This window comes from Amblyomma americanum, chromosome 1, assembly GCF_052857255.1.
Source record: "Amblyomma americanum isolate KBUSLIRL-KWMA chromosome 1, ASM5285725v1, whole genome shotgun sequence".
Classification (NCBI taxonomy): domain Eukaryota; kingdom Metazoa; phylum Arthropoda; class Arachnida; order Ixodida; family Ixodidae; genus Amblyomma; species Amblyomma americanum.
This window is the reverse complement of record NC_135497.1, coordinates 359,565,054-359,587,791: the sequence shown is the minus strand read 5'-3', so window position 1 is coordinate 359,587,791 and position 22,738 is coordinate 359,565,054. Positions and strand designations below refer to the sequence as shown.

The window sequence follows — 22,738 nt, the reverse complement described above, 5'->3', positions numbered from 1 at the left end:
CTTGTGGATGTTGGCCGAAGCGTGGTCGTGGTGCGTCAACGGCGAATCCGCGAAGACCGATGCGTCGGAACGGGCAGTGACGCAGGACGTGACCGGCTTCACCGCAGTGGAAGCACAGCGGACGGTTGTCACGGGTTCTCCAGGTGTCGCATTTCCTTGGGCCCGAACGTTGTTCGTAGGTCGGGTGGGCGGGGCCCGGAGGGCGGCGGTCCAGCACTGCTGGCTCACGTCGAATAGGGCTTGGGGTGGCACGTCGAGGCGCGGGCTTGCGTACTGCAGCGACGTAACTCATGGCTGGAGCTTGAGGTTCAGTCGTCGCAGAAGGGGAGCCAAGCGCATGCCGCACTTCTTCACGGACGACTTCCGTCAGGCTCGCTACTTGAGGTTGTGAAGATGATGGCAGCAGCCGGCGTAGTTCTTCGCGGGTGATTTCAGGGATGATCTCCCGCAAGTCGCTGGTTGTAGTCGTCGTGCCCGGAAAGCTGGAGCAGACCTGCGGTGGTCGGTTGTACTGCCTTGTGCGGGCGTCCAGGGTCTTCTCAATCGTTGACGCTTCTTCGGCGAATTCGGCGACAGTCTTGGGCGGATTTCGTACGAGGCCAGCGAAAAGAGACTCCTTTACGCCCCGCATTAGATATCCGGGTCTCTTCTCCTCCGTCATATTCGGGTCAGCTCGGCGGAAAAGACGCTGCATTTCTTCGACGTACATGCTGACAGTTTCATTTGGGTGCTGCATCCGTGAGTCCAGCAGCATCTGCGCCTTTTCCTTCCGGAGAATGTTGGTAAACGCCTTCACGACTTCAGACTTGAATAATTTCCAGGTCTTCAAGGTAGTCTCGTGGTTTTCGTACCACGTTCTTGCAGGACCGTCAAGGGAAAAGAAAACATAGCGGAGCTTCATGTCATCTTCCCACCTGTTAAATGTAGCCACGCGCTCAAAGTTTATCCAATCTTCCGGGTCGTCGCCAGGGTAGCCGTGGAAGGTTGGAGGCACCCGTGGCTGGTGGAGCATGACAGGGGTGGACGCCGCTGGCTCGGTCATGGTGGGCGCTGGAGCTTGTTGTTGTCGAGTAGGATCCGGTAGTAATCCGTGCTGAGCTTGCAGGCCTTGAAGACGGCGGCTGTGTCATACCTCGGGTTCTTCTTGGCTCTCGTTCTCTACGGTGGATCTTCCAGGTTGGGTTGGGTGCATGTACCCCGCACCTCTACCAGATGTCACGAGGTGGTGACGGGAACTCCGCCGGGGTCACGTAGCACCGACTGGGGTCCGGTCTTGAGGAAGGCACAGAGCAGCTCGTAAAAGAATACTTTAATAGGCTGGCTTACGCCCACTAAGAACAGCTCTGAAAACTCAGCGGCGGCGATAGCAGCGAACGTGCTCGGCGGTCGTCGACTAACAGAATGCCCGCCGCTCTTAGCCGTGCTCGATTTTAAAGGCGGCAAGGAAAGTTCCAGAGATAACTCTGGTCGCGTCTCGCGTCCCAGAAAATTGATAATGCGGCGTGCCTGCCGCGATAAGAAGATCCCCCAAGCGAAGCAGCGCCGGGGGGTGACTGAGCCAAAAGTTCGCCCCGCGAGCGAGAGCAGCAGGTTCCAGACAAAAAGCAAGCTTCGCGGCAATATGCAGGCTTCGGACAGACAGACAACCGCTTTTCGGCAGAGTGGGAGCGCTAGGGCACTAAAATAGCAACCACAGGATTTGTTCATTCAAGACTCGTGGAGTTGATTATTACCATTATTCAGCCCAATTGCTGCATTTAACGAACCATTTGATTCTGAAGTGGCCTGAATAAAGTTTTACTTTACGCGACAGCAAAACATGAAGCCTCTCTGCAGCGGAAAGCCGGCATCACACTGGGAAAAGGCACTAAACAAATAAAAAACTTCATAGCTGGGGGAGCAGGATCCGAATCCGTGGCAGTGCTAAAATATCATTTCCGCTGGCCACTGCTTCAGACCAATATGCCATCACCACAGCTTTTTTTAAAGCATGATATCTATTACAATGAAAATATATTCCATTTACCTTACATTAGCCGCCGCGGTGGCTCAGTGGTTAGGGCGCTCGACTACTGATCCGGAGTTCCCGGGTTCGAACCCGACCCCGGCGGCTGCGTTTTTATGGAGGAAAAACGCTAAGGCGCCCGTGTGCTGTGCGATGTCAGTGCACGTTAAAGATCCCCAGGTGGTCGAAATTATTCCGGAGCCCTCCACTACGGCACCTCTCTCTTCATTTCTTCTTTCACTCCCTCCTTTACCCTTCCCTTACGGCGCGGTTCAGGTGTCCAACGATATATGAGACAGATACTGCGCCATTTCCTTTCACTCCAAAACCAATTATTATTATTATTATCCTTTCCCTCACGGCGCGGTTGAGGTGTGGATTGAGAAGTGAGAGAGTTACTGCGCCATTTACTTTCCTCTAAAACCGCATTTTTTTATCTCTCATGCTGCCTCGATAGAGCATCCCTTTGGTAGGATGGGCGACACTGATCGATCGGGAGGCGCCATTCTGAATCACAAGGATTACGCCAATTCCAATAATGAAGGCGCTTCTAAATTTAATCTGAAATAAGATTTTCATGTCTGGAAGAAGAACTGGACGCTTTGCTGAGTAAAAAAATTGTAGGACGCTTAAGCTTCGCTTATAAGAGGAGGATGCGACAGCGTGTTGCAGCATTGCCAAGGAATCCACGGAAACGCCATCGTCTTTCGGTGCCAGACCTTGCCCGCACAATTTAAGGAAAGGAAACATATCTTGGTAGACAACCGAACCGGGCCGTAAAAAAAAGAAATTGAAATTAAAATTGGTTTTAAGGAAAGGAAATGACGCCCGTCTCACAATCCTCGTTGGACACCCGTACCGCGCCGTAAGGGAAGGAAAATTTATTCCCTTACGGGGCGGTCCAGGTGTCCACCGAGATGCGCCATTTTTCGCTCACGGTCAAAGACGCCGACGACACCGGCTTGTGTGCGACACGAGCTTCTTAACGCTGTCACGTTAAACATTACTTAAGCTCCACGTTAAGGGTATGACGCGATAGCGTAGTATGTTAGGCTTTCCATCCTGAGCAGTTTGACACCTTTGGACGCATTTTTCATTCCTTAAAATTGTTTCAGTTAATTAATCGATGAATTGCACACACTAAATTTTCTTAATTAGCATCATCAAGCATTGGCTTTTCATTCTGACCATATTGATACCTTTGAACCACCTTTTTTCCAATTTTGCCATTTTCTTATTTCCTTAATTAATCATTAAATTACAATGATTTCATTAACTCGTCATTGCCAATCCCGCACCAATCAATCCTCAATCACTAGGACCACAAATTACCATGCTACGATTTTTTTACGTAGCCCCCGATTGTTTCCGACACGCTGTGCCGACTGCTACTACGCCGACGGCTTTTAGACCGAACGAGCTGTATACGCTATCGCGTAATGCGCGAATATGATGTTAGGCTCACAGCCTCGAGGGTGTAGGAGAGTGGAAGGCACGGCGAAAGGAGAGACATACGAAAGCGAAGTGAAATTCTACATTGTTGAGCTGAAAGCACTGAAACGACACTAAGTTCCCAAGCCGAGACATGCATGTGTCGCTTCGGAACGTTAAACTCATATATACAAAATTACTTATCTTTCCCATGCGGAACCATTTGGAAAGACATAGCGAGGAAAGGTGAGTTCAGCCGAAATCACCTCCATTATTCTTAGAAATACGAGACATTTATCGGGTCATTGGGTTTTCAACCCTAAGATGTGGCGTTTCCGCTCTCGTCGCCAGGTAAAGAGGATGAGCACGCGGGCAGCTTACCTCTGCAGTTTTATAGATTAAGTCGCTGATATATTGGCAGCGCGTGTTTGGTAATAGGGACAGCGTAGAGGGAGTGCGCGCACGGGGTAAACGGAGTGTCATACATCGAGAACAATACGGTCATGCCACTCCTTCCAGCGACTGCATTGCTAGGAAATTACATCATTGAAATGTTCTTGCGGTATCGCTTAGTCTATATATATATATATATATATATATATATATATATATATATATATATATATATATATATATATATATATATATATATATATATATATATATATAAAGGAAATGAGGGGCTCGTTTGACAAACATATTAAGGAAGCCAACAGTCACGGAAACCAAGGGGCATAGGGGAATGTTTTTAATCTTTTTTATTTGTAGTGCCAATCAATTCTTTAAACCGATTGATTGGCACTACAAATAAAAAAAAGATTAAAAACATTCCCCTATGCCCTTTGGTTTCCGTGACTGTTGGCTTCCTTAATATATATATATATATATATATATATATATATATATATATATATATATATATATATATATATATATATATATATATATATATATATATATATATATATATATATATAGCATTTACCACCTAAGAGCGTAGCACTTTATCAGCAAATGGATATTGGTCAGAGAGTAAAGACAATTTATTCCAGATCATGAAACAATAGGAGACGTTGTGAAACGATGATGACAGGTTTTTGATGTAGCACAGAGTACACACAAACATAAACACAGTTTTAAGACATTGTACACAACGTGCAGGATTGAGGTCTCCTTCAGTACTGCTGGTCCTGTGAGGTTTGTAAGACGACGGTGTTTGTCCTCCGGCTACTGAAATCCGACAACACTGGCCTAGCATAGAACTTGCATAAATTTATCTTCCTAACGAAACGAAGGACGATGGACATTATTACTAATGAAGGAATCGAGTTGTATATCCCCAATAGCACAAAGTTTGTGAGATGTGGGCAGAAGCATATCATATGATAAGGGCCTGTCAGGAAAATTCGCAACTAAAGAGAGTAAATGAACCAAGGAGAGAAGGCTGGGAGCAGACCTTGTCCGGCTGCTTGGACCTGGAGTCCCAGAGGGCTCTGGTTCAAAGAGCGCGGGCAGCGGCTACCGCCAATGGTGTCCCGGAATGAGGACTGCCACCCAGACAAGGGAGAGGTGAAACACTCCACTCTCCTCTAAAACCCGCCCCATTGCATCCAATAAAGCTTTACCGCTTACGCCGCTTCACAAATATCCTCCAGCAAGATTTTTTTTAATGCGTTTTGCGGAAGTTGAGTTATCTGTAATAATAATAATAATTGGTTTTGGGGGGAAAGGAAATGGCGCAGTATCTGTCTCATATATCGTTGGACACCTGAACCGCGCCGTAAGGGAAGGGATAAAGGAGGGAGTGAAAGAAGAAAGGAAGAAGAGGTGCCGTAGTGGAGGGCTCCGGAATAATTTCGACCACCTGGGGATCTTTAACGTGCACTGACATCGCACAGCACTTAGCGTTTTTCCTCCATAAAAACGCAGCCGCGGTCGGGTTCGAACCCGGGAACTCCGGATCAGTAGTCGAGCGCCCTATCCACTGATCCACCGCGGCGGGTAGTTATCTGTAGGCAAAATTTAAATTTCCGCGTTTTCTCGCCTTTCTCTCTCCTCCCGTCACTTGTGCGCGCGGAAATGTCGGCGCTCCTCCGGCGGTCTCACCCACTCGGCCCTTCCGCTACATTACCTCCGCCGACTGCCGATGCTCGCGGGAGCAGTTTAATTATAGATCCGCGGGAGTTCCCCGAGGGGTGGAGTTTCCGGCCACGGCCATGGTAGCTGCTGCGTGATGCCAGAAAGAGTTGGCACGGCGAACCAATGATAGCCCTCCGCTGCTGACGTAACGAGCGCTGCAGGGACCCTCGACCACATAATCTGGGAATGCGCTAGCTCCCCAGGGGCTAAAGCAAACATAAATTGTAGAGAAGCCTGGGATCCCTGCTGCGGAGCGAGGTCTCTGCTCAACAGCAACAAGCCATCCGGCTGGCGACAGAAGCCGCGAAGAGTCAAGACCTCTTTGCCTGCTTGTGATCGCGGAGGTCCCCGCCCCCGTCCTCTAGGCCTGGGTCGGGGGGTAGGGGGCCTCCTTATCTGGTGGAATATTAAAGTTGTTATCATCATCATCATCATCATGACGCATTATGCCGTAATTCGGGCGAAAGCCTGGGACCCGAGGCGTAGAAGTGCGAATTTTCAAAAATATATTGTAAATGATTGGCTCGCTTTTGAGGTCTTGTACGCGGCATGAACGCTGGTGGCCTACACTCTAGATAATGCAAACGTATTATAACCAATCTCAAACATCCCTTTCAGGGACCCGTTAAAGGGGTCATGACGTCTTATTTTGACCAGTTGTTCCGAGATGCATACTGAACATGCAACAAAAAGCTTGTCTCAAAAATTATAATAATGAAAATAATAATAATAATAATTGGTTTTGGGGAAAAGGAAATGGCGCAGTATTTGTATCATATGTCGTTGGACACCTGAACCGCGCCGTAAGGGAAGGGATAAAGGAGGGAGTGAAAGAAGAAAGGAAGAGAGAGGTGCCGTAGTGGAGGGCTACGGAATAGGGGACACAACCTGGGCCAGAGGGCGCTGCGGATGCCAGTAAACAGCGCCCAGATCTCCGAGCGACTCCTCCTAGTTGATCGGGCAGGACGACGAGCTTCGCCACTGACTTGTGTGCGTTGCCTCGCCCGCACGTGAAGGAAACTAGTCAAGTTCGCGCGCTCGTTCTTTCTGGCTCGCGCTTCGGCGTCGTTGTGAGAGGAGCTTGCTTCGCGCGGGCTATGCTCTCTCCGCTCGTGCATGGACGCCGTTATGAGAGAAGATCGCGCCTGCTCGAGGGTTTTCCTCGCGCTTTGACACTGCTGCGAAAATTTTGCGCGCGATTTCGTCCTTTAGAGAGGGAGCAGCTAGTGTGCGCGGCGTCAAGCAAACAGTCCAAAAGGGCGCTGTTTTCGTCACGCCCTAGTTTAGTGCCCAGAGCGCATAACCACGTGGTGTACGAAGTGAAAACTGATATTTAGCCTACCTTCGAACGAAACTGCGGCACGAATGCGCTTCGCGTTTTTTTTTTCTTCGTGTCTTCAAATTGTGCTAGCTCGGCTCGATCTGCTTGCTTCCGCCGTGCGTGCTGGCGGCATGTTTCTGCTACCTTTTTCTTTTTCCTTTCCGCGGTATTCCAGTGGCTTTGGCGCTAGGCTGCTCACCCCAGTGTCACAGGCCGAATCACGCCGCGTTTAGATTTGTGCGAAATACGAAAGCGTATTTCGCGATGTCGCTGCGCATTAATGGATCCCATTCTGTTGAGCTTTAAATTGAGAGTGTTAGCGTGGGCGTGCGGCTGATGCGACCAATATAGTAACACATTGCCGTTCCTATCGGTGTCGCGCTTGCCTAGCCGCTTCTGCGATATGGTCATATTTACAGCAGATGGCGTATTTACCATACGGATACCTAAAAATAATATCTCTTATTCCGGAGCCCTTCAAAAACGGCTTTGTGCACAATCTGCGTACATCCTTAGGGCGTTAAACTCACAAACCACTGGCACAACTACGTTCTGGTGCGCATCGACGGGGCCCGTAACACTATATTGCGCGGCTGCCCGAGGTCTACAGTCTGTAATTTGCAGAGCCACACTGCTATGCGTGTGTACGACAGAGACACAAGGTCAGTTCACATGTGGAATCGTGTCTGCCATCTTCGCCTTCGCAGTTGTATGCGCTGCCACTTCACATGGTGTCGGCCGAGTAAGTGCACATATATTAAGTGCCCGCCAGCGCTCTCTCCTGTTGCCGCCGATGATGGATAAGTAGTACTATTTTTAATCAATACTGCAGCGCGCGATGATGCACCGGTACTTCGCATTGAACGATTCCTGCCACCTGGGCAATTTCTGTTGACAGCACACACGTCAGTAAGCAAATGCGTCATTCCATAGAAGTCAAGCAAGACGCTTCCCCACCTTTATGCAACCACGGTGCCACTTCGATCACCGCGTAAAAACCGCCCAGTGATGGACATGAACGGCGCACTGTGCAGTCGCCAGGCTGTGCTCGCATCCGCCGCGAGGAGAGGAGCACGCGGGGGGAGAAAGCGCGCGCAGCACACGAACACGGCCAGCCAGAGCGCCCCGGCGCCGTCGTGCATGTGGTGAACTAGAATACTGGTCTAGTGGCGCGAACGGAGGCGTGCGGCAGAGGGGGCTTAGAGCTGATAACTTCGAATTACAATTTCTAGCTCAAATGCGCGTGTACAGCTCTCCTCCTTTTTTAAGTACGCATAATAAGTTCGTGGCTAGTAGCTGCAATGTCAAAGCACGATTTGTTGGTACACCATACCATCATCCCTTTAAAAGCGGAGCTTAATTGTCTCCTCAATCTTTTTTCCTTGATCGGTCTGGTGTATGAGTCGAGAAGGAAAATGTTGAGGTCGTTTTAATCGGTGATATCTCTCCATGGTTATATATGCTAGATAAAAGGTTTTTGACCGAGGATCATAGGCGATGCAATATCTATCAGAAATTCATCTTTTTTTTAACCCTTAGTGGACAGCGTTTCATATGCCCCTTTAAGAGAGTGCGCGCCATTCCAGGTGCGTGCACCGCGGGTTGGCCGCAAACATGGCATGGCCGCCTGTTCGCGTCGAGACAGGCGACTGCCCACTGAAACAGCCCGCCAAAACTTCTGTCGTCTGTAAGGCGCCCTCAACAGAACTCATCTTGTGAAGTGCCCTTTTAACACGATATATCGTTAAGGGTTCCGTGTCGCAGAAAAACTGGCGCCGTCGCCTGCGTCGTTGGCCGTGAGCGAAAAATCTCCAGAGAAGCAACCCAGGTGGCAGGTGGGCCACCTAGGTCACGTTACTCACGTACAATCTTTGTCAAAAATATACAGCCCAAGGGGTTCGCTTGCAAGCCGTGTAGATGGTAGTACACTCTGGGGACTTTGGGTTTTGAAAAAAAAAAAATTGTAAGTGAGGGCATGCGCCACTCCAAAGTAATCGACTGCTCCACTGAAAGAGATCCCCCAGTTCCTCCTCTGGCTTGGCGCAGGCGAAAAAAATTTTTCTTCCTTTGCGTCGCCGTGGCATGCAAACTTCCCCGGCGCGCGCACTATCTCCGTTTACATGGGTCATATGCTCGTCGCACGCATGTAGTTGCGTGCCACCGTCCGCAGTGGTGCCCCGCAAGAGAAATGTGGAGGAGACTGGGAGGGAGACTCAGCGAAAACAAGACATTTCTGTTTGCACTCATTCACATCATGGTCTATGCTCTTTCACAACAACGTGCTCTTTTGCGTTGAGCGTGGTTTGGCTGGTGTCGTTCTAGCTAACGTTCTAGCTAAAAATAAGCTAGAACGACACCCCCTAGATAAGCTTTGCTGATTGCACGCCAGCTCGTGAGTCGCGAAGGCTGCTTGATGCATGGTACTGCGGCCATGATAGTTAATACTGTGTATATATTTATTTTTATAGCCTTTCTGTGTTTGAACCAACCAATACAAAGTATTTTTGGTTTCCAAAGGTTAACAGGTTGTAAACAAATACGTACGATGCGCATGTAAACGTTTTAGAGCGATGTCTATAACGACAACAATACGACAACGATCTGCGCTGCCGCAGGAACATTAAACTTTGCTGTTTTAGATCATAACAATAAAAACATTCAGCAAAGCCTTCAGCGGAAGCAATAACAAGCATTCAAGCAATTCATTCGTTGGTTCAAAGAGGCTGAGAGGTGAGCGGCTCTCCGCGACATGAAGCCCGATCACGTGTTCGTGCCTCAAGTGATCAAATTAGTGTTCTAAAATGTCCTTTTAAGTTTTGGTCAAACCTCTTCCCACTCGTTTACAACGCACCATATAAGCCTAAGCATTGCCTGCCGCGGAACCGAACCATCGGACGCAGCAGCCGTCACGACGAGGAAGGAGCCGAGCAGTCAGGAGGCATGTAATGGTGGCGTAATCACGTTATCGAAGATGGCAGCCCCCCGTGATAGGATGCCCTACCCATGATACGGCGCTGTAAATTGTCAGCCCGCTCCAGATGATGTCTTCTAGGAACCAGGGTAGTGCACAGGACAAAACTGCAACCCCCCGTGCTACCCGGCCCCGTCAACGTCTATTAGGGAAAGGGGTGTCCTCATCTCTTTGCTCGCCGCGTTTCAGAAGTTTCGAGAACCAGATTGTTTCTGCCTGAATACTTCTTTCTCCTTGAGAGCTGAACTTGTTTCGACCTACGCAACAGTAGGGCGCCCGGCGGGCTGAGAAAATTTTGAAAACGCTTAATTACGTAATGAGGTTTCGGTGCATGTAAAGGAACCGGACTCACTTGGAACTAATTTGAAATGGTCCACCATAGCGTCCATCAAAGCCATCAGTGTTGCTTCGGAACATAAAAATCTGCGAATAAATCATAAGTGTTGTACAAAGCCGCTTTTTTTTTCAACTTCCCGCGCTAGGTACTGTTGATGTCGTAGTGACTGCGCATTTGTCGCGAGTTGCAGAACGGAAGAAATTTGTTTCACCAAATCCAGGAAGGTTTATATTCACATTGCAGGCACACCACTCCATCTAGATAACGTAACGTTGCAGTGGCTGCAGTGGGTAGCAGGGTGCTGCTAGCATAGCTATATGCCGACATCCAGGCCAGGCACCCCTGCATACCATCATAATCGCTGTTATGCTTGCTAATGATCACAAATCCTGCAAAAATATCTATCCTACAGCAGTACAACCATTAATACATACTGAATACAAATATCAGTTGCCACAGCATGCTGTCATCTTATCCGCTACCATCATCATCATCGTAGAGAATCCGCAATCAGGCGCTATTTGTCGCGTTGTTTGCATGGTGTCGTGCGTGGTTGTACTACTTACATGCGCCGAGCCCCGCGCCCGCGCTGCAGTTCGTGCTTTCGGTACTTGCGAGTTGCGCGCATAGTTGCACTGCAGGGTTTACAAGTATTCATTACCAAATTCTCACCGTTGGTATTCTGAGACATGGGGGAAGTGGCACAAGAAAGCGAGTCGACGCCAGTTCAAGAAACTCAAGAGCCGCGGGTAACCGCAAAGACTGAGAAAAAGAAAGTACGCCGGCGCAAGAAAAAGCTTTTCAAAAGTATACGGGATCAGGTGAGTTGCTGTGAGCGGTACCTCTTCGTGAAATGTAAAGGTTTTGCCTCTTTTCAAAGTTTTCTTCGATAAAGTTTCCGAAATAACGCCGAAATCAGACAATTTTCTCCATTGTTCTGAATTTGCAGATGGAGTTTTATTTCAGTGACGCCAACCTTCGTAAGGACCGTTACATGAACGAGCTGGTCCAGAAGAACAAGAAAGGATGTAAGTGAACGCATCCAAACATAACTGAGAGCTCTATTTTCGCTCGTGTTTTCTTTTGTATTCAGAGACATCGTTTATGGGTGGCGAAAATGAAAGGGAGGGGGGAGGTGTAAACAGAGTGCGGAAGATACAAATTTAACATGAATTTGCCACAGCTAACTTTGTGGAACTATAGGGTATGTAAACTAAGCGTGTGACATAACTTGGTATGTCCAAGGTATCAGTTTCTGCCAATTCCGAGGCTTTTCCCGCGCAACTTGCGTGATTTCCGCTCGCTGACTTTTCGTCTGTGTTTCTTTCGTTATAGATGTCGATCTTGAGGTTTTCCTGACTTTCCACAAGATCCGGGCTCTTACTGCGGATGTCAAAGACATCGCAGGTGCCATAGCCACGTCTGAGTTGCTCCAGGTGAAAAAGTTATTTCTGCAGTTTGATTTTTGCAGAAGAATATTACGTTATTACCAGAGTGCTTTCAACACAACTTTGTGCCTCCTCCGTGTCCTTTCACATATGCATGAGTCAGTACTGGACAGTAACAAAGGAGTTGCTGAATTCCCCGTCTCTGTTACAACACTTCATATCTTTGCGAAACTTGTGCATCATCAGCATTAATGTAAGCAAACCCTGATGCCAATTTACTCAACCGTAACCTCACAGGTGCTAGCTTCTGGTTATGTTAAACAATGGTGCGTTACAAAACTTATAGATGGGTCGTCTTGATAATAATGACGCTAATACTTTATCCTGCATTTCTGGAAGGTGGGCTTGCCAACCGAAACCTGGAGCCCAGAAATAGTGTGTGAAGAAAGGGGGAGGAGGAAAGAAGGGGTGGTAAAGAGATTATTTTGTGGGAGGCGTACATGCTTTACTTAAATTATCGTAACTGTTGTGCAGCATTCACAACAGCAGGGATATCACAGTCTTAAGGAAATGTCCAGGTGACTGTTGCAGGCAAAGCTGCTGCTGGGAGACTGCATGGGGTAGCCAAGAACTCTCATGGTGCACTGTGTATGCCAGAAGGGGTTGCACATTGCCAGTCCAACAGTTTGGTCATGGATCATCAGCCAGTCTGATGACGAGGAGTAATAAGGTGGAAAAGAAGACTTATGGTGACTGTTCGCATCCTAGAGAGGAGTGGTGACCATGATGAATGCCGGAGAAAGGCAGCAGATGAAATTTGCGCATATGGCAGTCACCATACAGTTTACTGAGGCAGTAAGCTGTATATCGAGCACAACGCTCAACACTGGTTCATAAAATATTATGGCTTATTATATCTTGATTAAATTTGGTTTCTTTACCTGTTCTGTTTTCTGCATGTCTGCACAATGAAACAAGGAGCTAAGGCTCTAGCTGAAAATTCAGTCATGGGGCCTCGTGATGATGAGGCAGGTACTAAAATAATGAACTATGCAGTTCCTCTAGCTTCATTTTTGCTCTCATGAGGGTGCAGTTCTTTGATTTTTTTTTCCACACTTTCATGCTCAACTTGATTACAGAGCGCTTTTCAACAAACCACGTCACTGTCATTGTGCTTTGGGTGACTGTTATGCTGATATGCATACTGAGATTAGAATGTGCAGCTGTTGTTCTAAAGCGGTGCATCATTTTAAGATGAGATCAAGTGGTCCTTTTTAATGTACCTGTTCTGTGTATGCTTTGTGAGTACTTAATTGACATCCTTCCGGTGACTGATGGTTGACTGGACTCTGGGTCACTTTACAGTGTCTTAGAATAGCTGTGTACACCGGTGATCCACACTGCTTGTGCTAATTGCATTTCTGCACAACTCTTTCTCAGCTTGCCTTATGTGCAGGCCGAGTGTGTATTTCTGTGCAGCAACCACAACCTTGCCATAGTTGTACGTGCCACCTATTTTTAATGTTCTGTATCAGTTGCAGCAGTGTACCCTGCCATTTTTACGTTGATTCTAAGCGTGTCTACCATTTTTTGCACATCTCTCATGCCTGGGCACATTAGTGTTTTTGCCCTGTCTTGGTGCATCACAATGCTTGAATGGCAAACCCTGCTTTTGATCTCCTATTGGTATGCTAGAGCACGGATTGTTGCTTTTCGTAACGGGGAACACTGTGTGCCACCCTACAAAAGACCCATACTATCTCGTGTTCGTGTCTGCGAGGATGCAGCAACTCTATTCTGTTGTACTGCATTTTCCACCATGCACAACGATCTGGCATTAGTCATCGTACTTGAGCACCTTCTGTTTCTGTCCTGTACTAAGACTGCATTTTTCTATAAGTGCACATTTGTCAGCAGTATGACGAATGTGAATTATCATGCATTAGTGTTGCACAGGTAACGCGTGGTCATAATAATCAGCTGAGCCTTGCTTAATTCATGAGATTTGTGCATTACACTTACCTCCTGTGTTTGCTTTCCACATGTAGATTAAGTTGGGCTGGTGCCTGGATTAAAAATTTGTATTCAGTTGGCACTCAGATTATATGGCTTGCACTTGTATTATTTGAGGCGAATTAGGTTCGTTCCATTCACCTGCACTTGCCGCATGAGTTCTGTCAAGTTGTGTGGCGGTGCTGTGAGCGTGCAGTGCCAGTTCTGGGAAAGTGCTGCTTGGCTTTGGCTGCTTCCAAAATGAACGAGTGCAGGTCTGGTGGTCTGCTAGTCTTGGCATCAAAGTAAATTGCAGCCAACTTTGTGCCGCCCACCTCTACAGCCACCAACATCCCGAACCACGTCAAGAATTTTCAAACAGCACATCGCAGCGAAGGGTTGCCATGAGCCAGCCTCGATGAAAGCTCACTGCAACTGACGTGAAATGCACGTGTGTTCTTTTACTGAACATACTGAACAACTAAGGTGTGCGCGCACCAAGTTACATCACATTATGCGGTTTTTGCAACAACGTGCACCATGATGCATGCACATGTCTGCTTTTTAGTTAACTTGCCTGGTGTTGAGTATTGTTATAACTTTATTGTTTCTAAAGGAAAGACACCAGTGACGGGTCCGTCGAGAGGTTAAATTTGCCGGTGAAGAGCACAGTCACCCTCCCTCCATCGCCGCTTAGTGAGCCCTAATTAACGAGGCTGCAATGACGTTCTGTACGGGTCAGGTTTGAGTGGGGCACCGTTCTTGTCGATGAGTGGAATAACTTGAGTCTCTTCGGCCTTTATCGTAACGCAACTTGTGCAAACCATCGTCTGCTTCCATGGCTGCTGCAGCTGCACGATTTCGATATAGACCACTAAAGAGATGCAGTTTTCCTAAACTTTTCCTGAACTAGACCTGCACGGCATCTGCACCTTTCTGAAACTAATTGTGTCGTTCAAAGGGGGCGCCATGTTGCGCTGCCGAAACAAATGGTGAAGTGCAGCACTGCGAGAACTAGTTCATGTTGTGCAGGCAAATCGAACGAACGGGCCTATTCAGGTTAAATACATTAGCACTTGGAATAAATGCTTGGCAATCAGATTAAAGCGACCGGTTTATAGATTAATGTGGCTCCCACCCAGATTATTTTAGCTGGCAACTTGGATTGAGAAATTTTTCTAATTCTTGAGTTGGTTTCTTCGCAGTGCACTGTGCTCAACCAACTGCAAAGCAAGCAGTTTCCAAGCACAAAATATAGGCATAGTTTGTGTGCTTTTCAACACAACAGATGTTCGCATGGTTTCACTAAGGACACCAAGGGCACTCCTTGGGCACTGGCATGTGTAATCAGCATTTCATCTCAGTCCGACTTCTGACATTGGTGCCATTAGTTGGGCGAAGTGCATTGCAGAGAAATCAACTTAACAATTTGGAAAATCTCTCATTAATTTTACACAGTTCCATAAGAAACAACCTCAAACGGAACTTCAGCAGAACTTGCCATTCAAGAAAATATCAAGAGTAAGAGAAAAATATGACAGCTACACCGAGTTTTATATGGATAGCTTGAAAACCGCAGTTAACGTTGAAGTGCAGCTTAGCTTCCTCAGCTTCCTCATGTTAAGCTGCCTTGGTGGTCTTTGTAGAGAAGATAAATGAGAGTATCGAAAACAGTATTGTCTACACAGATTCCTTCAGCATACTTGCAGCACTGCACTCCAGAAATGCAGTCATGTCACTACAATAAAACCTTATTGATATGTTCCCGGTTCATACGCTCAGAATTGCGGGCAATAAAACTGTCCCATAGAATTTCACTATTTCTCTTCTGGTTAATACGTTCTCGGATAATGCAATTTTCCAGCTACTTCATTCAAAATTTTGGCAAATTCTGGTCATGTAATGCATTTAGCAACCAACTGCACATGTGCAGACACATGAGTGGGCCGAACCTGGGGGCACGCAGAATGCTGTGTCATGCAGTGGCAGTCCCCCTCCATGGTGGCTTCTTTGCAGATCCCTGATGCAAAGGGGCGAAGCATGGAAAAAAAAAAGCACTGTGTTTACATTTGAGTGGGCTGTTCCCATAAGGATGCGACATGAAGAGGAGAAATGCAGCAGCTTCTTCGGAATGTTTGGGGCAAGGGGACAAAGCATCTGAGAACTACAACGATGCGCTTACGTACGAGCCGGCCGGGTTGGGGGAACAGAGCTCAGAAACGCTGCTACAGCCAGCCACAGCCACGGCTTCTCCGCAGTTCATTAATGTAGGAGGGCGAAGCATCCGTAAACTAGGAAGAGCGCTAATTTTGTCATTGCCGTAAACGAACCGGATGCATATTGCAGTTTCTTCCCTGCCAAGGACAGCACAAATGTGGACAGATTTCTGTGAGCACTGAAAAAGGAGCCGTTCTGTCCTTGTGCCAAGGAATGCTAATCGAGATTTTTATGAAGTGAATATATCTGTAAATGCCTTTGTATCTCGTTCAACAGTAATTTTTCAAAATTGGGCAGTTTATGTCACATGTTTTCCTGCTTAATACATTTTTTTTTTGGCATTCTTTAAAAACGAATAAATGAGGTTTGTGGTGATTAATACATCATATAACATGGTTCACAACATAAGGAATGACATCAAATTCTGCTGGGTCCCAAGCCATATTGGAATTGGTAGCAGTGAGAGAGCTGACGTGTGCACTGCACAAGGTCACAACAAGGAAATCAAGAAAGTAGACATACCTTATAAATAATGCGTGAAGTTAGTACACTATGGACTGAGGGATAAATGGCAGTCTGTGTGGAATAATTAAGTAACTAATAAGCTACACGTGGTAAAACCCATCTTGGGAGCATGGAAGTCATGCACACATCAACAGAAAGCCACATTCTAATTACATGCTCCAAACTTGGGAAACTATGAAAAAAATATTTTACTGTATTTTACAAGGCTTACATTCCATGCCATGCCAGCTTACTCTTGGGAGAGAATGCAATTGTAGGCATGTCATATGTGTTTCGATTCCTAAAGGAAGGGCAGTTTTAAACTAACTGCAGTCGGGCTTCTTTAATGTGGGCACTTTGTTTCCCAAGCAAAAGTTTCCACAAAGCGAGTCATCCATAATAACTAATTTTAAAAAAATGTTCTGAAAAAAAAAACACCACTTTATTGCTACCGACTGCTCCTTTGCATTGTAGCAGGCAGTGAAATGGAATTTGGGCAATCTGGGAAGCTCCAGGTGATTCTTCAGGTCGCCATTATCTTTAAGGTGATGCGTTGCAGGTTTTAGCACGTTTGGAACGCCTAGTGACCCATCAGATGCGTGATGGCACCTCTTGTTGTGATGAAGTACCTCCTGAACTGTACACATCCCAAGAACTCTGTACTCACTTGGCTGACAGGTGGTGAACATGGTTTTCAACGTAGCGCGCAGAAAGAGTTTTTTGTAGCAAGTGCTACACTTGGCTACCTGTTGAACATTTCGCTGTGGTCCGGAGAGGCTAGTTGTGCGCATGTGCCGTTACCATGGCAACCGGAGAGGAGCAGCAGGTTCGGCGTGTGCTTCGCCGTCGCCGCGGCCGCGCGCCCGCTCCACATCTGAGTTGTGCGTGACGTCACGTGGATGAGCAGTTGTGCACTTGCGCCGATACCATGGTAACCGGAGAGACCCCACTGGTGCGCTGCGCGCTTCATCGCCACCTTGCCACACGCCGCTCTATCACCCGAACCACGCGTCGCATGCGCAGCATTGCATATAAAAGGCGGAGATGTAATGGGTGGCTGTATCACAACGTTTGACATGGATGCAGAGGAGAATCCAGTCGCTGCTAAACGGCGGTATAGACAGTAGAAGATTAACTCTTCTGATCCTGAGGTTGTCGCCTGGCACTTGGCTACTCAACAAAGAGAGAATGAGCGTAAGAAGGCAAAGAGAGCAGCGGAGACACCCGAACAGAGAGAGGAATGGCTTGCCAAACGGAGATGCCAGACTGCTGAGTGCAATAGATGGCGCATAGCCACCAAGATGGAGCCCAATGTCTCTCATTGCTAAACGTACAGTGACCACGACAAGCTCGGCCAGGGAAATGTACCTCTCGCTACGTATATCTTGGCATAACCAAGCTAAGCCACTGCCAATTTTTTTTTCGCAACCATTCATCCATTGTGACAAATGGCAATCTGTGTTGACCAGGCGCCTTGCCACTATCAAGCATGAAACCAGTCGCACACAGGCCGTTACTACGGCATTTGCACTTTTTCACTGCCTTTCGCTGATGTTCTGCACTCAAAATACAAGGGGTGGAGCACCTGGCAGAGGCACTTGAGATTTTGTTCTCATAGCTGTCCATATTAACTGGACAAAAATTTATACGTGTCCCATGGGCTTCATACCTTTTCACCCTGTCCATTTTCCGGATGGCAAGTTTCCATATTAACGAGGCGTAAATACATTGAAAAAGTGTGGCCCTTAGAAATATTGTCCATAATTTAAGTCATCCATATTAACGGGGTTGTATAAGCAAGGCATGACTGTATAGCTTTTAACACTTTCAGTTCCTTTTTTTTAACAAACATACATTTTAACCTCATGTTTCGTGCATGTTAGCCTTAGTTGCTTATGTGTCAGAAAACCCAACACAACACACACAACAAATCTCCTGTTAAGTAAGAAATCCTGTTGTGTTTGCATGCCATCATAGAAGAATGAGGATAGCTGTTGATGAAACCAGTGGCTTTTTGCATCGGTGTCAAGCATATAGCATATTGCCACCTAGTGTTGCCAGGTGGCGCAAGCTGTCCGCGAAGACGATGAGGTTGCGATCGTGCTATCGTGGATCGGCCGCCATTACCGTCTCCTCTTGCCGACTCCAGCTGTTGAAGCGTCTCTCCGTGAGAACTCCGTGACAATTTGGTGGAGGTGCGGGGTAATGGGTAGACGTCCTTTTTAGTCACATTGTTTAATTTACGGTAGTCCACGCAGAATCGAAGTGTTCCATCCTTCTTTTTAACAAGGACAACAGGCGAAGACCACGGGCTTTGGGAAGGTTGAACGGATGATGGACACTGTCCTCACCGGCCTCAAGTGGCAAAGTTGTCTTGTATACCTGGACGACGTTGTCGTTTTTTCAGAAACTTTTGAACAGCATCTCGTGCGCCTGCGAACTGTCCTCAGAGCCCTCCATTCCGCTGATCTTACGCTGAAGCCCCAGAAGTGCCACTTCGGTTACACAGAGCTCAAGTTCCTCGGTCACGTTGTGAGCGCCGACGGAGTTCGACCCGACCCCGACAAGACAGCCGCCGTCGCCAATTTTCCTACTCCGACTGACAAGAAAGCTGTCCAGCGTTTTCTGGGTCTGTGTGCATATTACCGACGGTTTATTGCGGACTTCTCAAAGATTGCAGAGCCGTTGACGCGCCTCACCAGGAGCAACACCTCCTTCGTTTGGACAATAGACCAAGAGCCGGCTTTCTCTTCGCTCCGCCAACGCCTTCAGACATCTCCCGTTCTTGCACACTTCGACGAAGAGGCCGACACCGAGATCCACACCGACGCCAGCAATATCGGTCTTGGAGCTGTCCTTGTCCAACACCAAGAGGGCATTGAGAGAGTTATAGCCTATGCTAGCCGTACTCTCTCCCGCGCCGAACGCAATTACTCTACGTCAGAGAAGGAATGCCTTGCTGTCGTGTGGGCCACCATGAAATTTCGCCCTTACCTTTACGGCCGCGCATTCAAAGTCGTAACCGACCACCACTGCCTATGCTGGCTGGCTAATTTGCGAGACCCGTCTGGACGATTGGCCCGCTGGAGTTTACGGCTCCAAGAATTCGACATTACCATCGTATATAAGTCGGGCCGTAAACACGAAGACGCCGACACGCTGTCGCGTGCACCACTCGACTCTTCCGGTCCCGAAATCGACGACGACAGCGGTTTCCTCGGTATACTTAATGCATCGGACATAATAGCCCGGCAGCGGGCTGACACGGACCTCCGACCGCTGATTGACAACCTTGAAGGTCACGCCATGCCTCTACCACGACACTTCGCTCGACGTCTCGGCTCTTTCTGTTTGCGCGAAGGTATCTTATACAAGAAGAACTCGAGAGGCCAAGAAAGAGCTTACCTTCTGGTACTTCCGGCCGATCTTCGCGCCGACATTTTATTGGCATGCCACGACGAGCCCACTTCAGGCCATCTGGGTTTTTCCCGGACGCTCGCCAGGATACGCAACATGTACTACTGGCCCGGACTCTCGGACGATGTCCAAAGGTACGTAAAAAGCTGCCGTGAATGCCAGCGCCGGAAGACGCCACCGCTTAAGCCGGCGGGTTTTCTCAAGCCCGTTACTACACCCCGCTCTCCGTTCGATCAAATAGGAATGGACCTTCTCGGTCCTTTTCCGTTGTCACTCTCAGGAAACAAGTGGATCATAGTCGCTACTGACTATTTGACTCGCTACGCCGAGACCAAGGCGATACCCTGTGCCACAGCTTCAGAGGTCGCCGACTTTTTCATGCAAAACATCGTCTTGCGGCACGGAGCCCCTTCGTGCGTTATTACCGACAGAGGCACAGCGTTTACAGCGCAGCTAATCGACCATATATTTACGTTGAGCTGCACTAGCCATCGCAAGACCACAGCTTATCATCCGCAGAGCAATGGGCTAACCGAACGCTTAAACAAGACCATTGCGGACATGCTGTCAATGTACGTAGACGTTCAGCACAAAACTTGGGATGAGGTGCTACCGTACGTCACATTTGCGTACAACACGGCCCTCCAGGAGACTACACGCTTTACTCCCTTTCGTCTTGTATATGGACGTGAAGTCCAGAGCATGCTTGACGCGATGCTACCATGCCTCGATGACGACCAACTCGCACCCGATGTTCATGAAATTGCCCAACGCGCTGAAGAAGCCCGTCAGCTTGCCCGCGTACACATCGGCCGGCAGCAGGGCACTGATGCGCGCCGTTACAACCTTCGACACCGACAGGTCGACTACAATCCCGGTGAACAAGTTTGGGTGTGGACACCTGTCCGCCGCCAGGGCTTGTCCGAGAAACTACTCTGCCGGTACTTTGGCCCCTATAAAGTGCTACGGCGTATCAGTGATGTTACCTATGAAGTGGTTCCCGACGGTGCCGCGCAACCGAGACGTCGACAGCCCAACAGCTCTGACATTGTGCACGTCGTGCGGCTCAAGCCGTACTATGCCCGATAACGGCTTAGCGGCCCTCCGTTGTGACTCTGTGTGTGCTCCGTTTTCCTCGCGTTCTTAGCGCGCCTACGCTGCTGGCGGCACCACTGCGATGCCCTTCTTTTTCGGAGGGGGGAATAATGCCACCTAGTGTTGCCAGGTGGCGCAAGCTGTCCGCGAAGACGATGAGGTTGCGATCGTGCTATCGTGGATCGGCCGCCATTACCGTCTCCTCTTGCCGACTCCAGCTGTTGAAGCGTCTCTCCGTGAGAACTCCGTGACAATATACTCGACCAATGTTCATCTTCGAAAACACCTGGAAGTCCTGTGGCGTTAGTTAAGGTGCACCTATGTGCCATTCAAGTGGCACCGAGCGCTGGGCAATGGAGTAGTGGTTCACTCACACAGAAACATGCCCTGATCTGAATGCTAGCAGTAGATGCTCAAAGGCAGTGAAACTCTTTGTGAGGTACTTGAGGATGACATTTATTCATCCAGTCTCATCATAATTGACATTCATTGCTGCTGCTTCTACTGCCAATGTTGAAACGGCTGACCCTGCAATTTGTGCCCAACACAGCTGTAAATGGGCATTCAATGAGCAGACGTCAGGCGAAAGCAACAGCAGTGACGATGGTCTGTTCTTGTTGTTTGACTTCTGCACTGCTTTTGTACACCGTTAAAAGCGCTGTCACTGCTTTCACAGCACTCCTGTATTACCATAGCTTGGTCTTTTCTATTTAATTCTGGTATATACTAAATTTTTTTCTGTCTTGCTGACTGTATTTTAGGTCAGTAGAAAAAAAGGTGTAACATTGGCTTGTTGAATATATGGACACTTATGTTTTTGTTCTCTTCTTATGGCTACCATTTGTACAGATAGATGAAGAACGCAAGCGAGTGCGGCGGTGTGCTGAGCTTGCAACAAAGCCCGATGTGGACGAGTGTACCTTGTATGTTGAGCGGCTACCACTGCATGCTGACCACACATGGCTGAAAGGTGTCTTTAGCCGTCACGGACGGGTGGTCTACGTGAGCCTTCCACGGTACCGCCACAACAACCGTATCAAGGGATTTGCCTTTGTTGAGTTTGCCACTCCAGAAGACGTCGATAGGGCCTGCCAGGTATATCTCAGAGTTAAAGCCACACCTTTGTTTTGGGTTTTTTGGCACCTTCTGTCTTGTTGGTGAATCTCATGCCTTTGTCATGTTTTCTGTACCTTAATGCGTAGATGGCACATTGCAGCCTGCAGGTGTACTAATTGCTCCATGTGTGTTGGTCAGCAACTACTTGCATTCCAGTTTTGCCATTTGTTGTTAAGGTATTCTTAAGTTTTAACTCTATGTCAGATGGCATTAAGATTTGAATGCATTCATTGTTTTCTGCCCACCAGCTTTATATACTAAAGATGTTGTCACCTTTCTTGGGATTGCAACATCTGAGGCGCAATTGGAAACGGTTCGTAGAGTAGTGGTAACACTACTCATTGTAGCAGAACTATGAATCTACTGCTTTCTTGTCTGGTTGTCACCATCGTGTTCGACCTATTGTTGTTTTAGCATAGCATAACCATGGCACCTCTTATCGCATATTGCAAGTCAACAGGTAGTCAAATGATACAGTGTCTTTTCAGCAAAGCCAGGTTTTCATCTTATAGCAATTATATTTATAATAATTGCTTTAAGGTACAAGCTTGACTTTGCTTGACTTCCTTTCTCTGTCATTATGGATGGTAATTCATTCAACAGTCAAACCCACCAATTTTACTCTTAGGTTCTCCAAACTGTTGTCTGTATTGAATAACTGATATGTGCCCTTGAGGATGCCATTTAAAATAGGGGTGTGAAACCTCTAGATCAAACTCACATTTGCTGTTGCATTCAGTACATCAAAGTACACATTGCACAGACTCCTGTGGGGTGCATTTTCCCTTTGCATGGTGTCATATCA

General features: G+C 47.8%; 1 protein-coding gene across 1 annotated transcript in view; it reads left to right on the top strand.

The window, feature by feature from the left end:
- The first annotated feature begins 10,710 nt into the window (after window positions 1–10,710).
- The window catches only part of LOC144115612 (la-related protein 7-like), a 50,063-nt gene continuing 38,035 nt past the window's right edge, over window positions 10,711–22,738 (top strand). Inside the window, exons 1-4 of the mRNA XM_077650033.1 lie at window positions 10,711–11,025; window positions 11,154–11,232; window positions 11,540–11,640; window positions 21,667–21,912. Coding sequence (XP_077506159.1) covers window positions 10,894–11,025; window positions 11,154–11,232; window positions 11,540–11,640; window positions 21,667–21,912 — 558 coding nt within the window. The 5' untranslated portion in view covers window positions 10,711–10,893. The remainder of the gene's footprint in view (window positions 11,026–11,153; window positions 11,233–11,539; window positions 11,641–21,666; window positions 21,913–22,738) is intronic.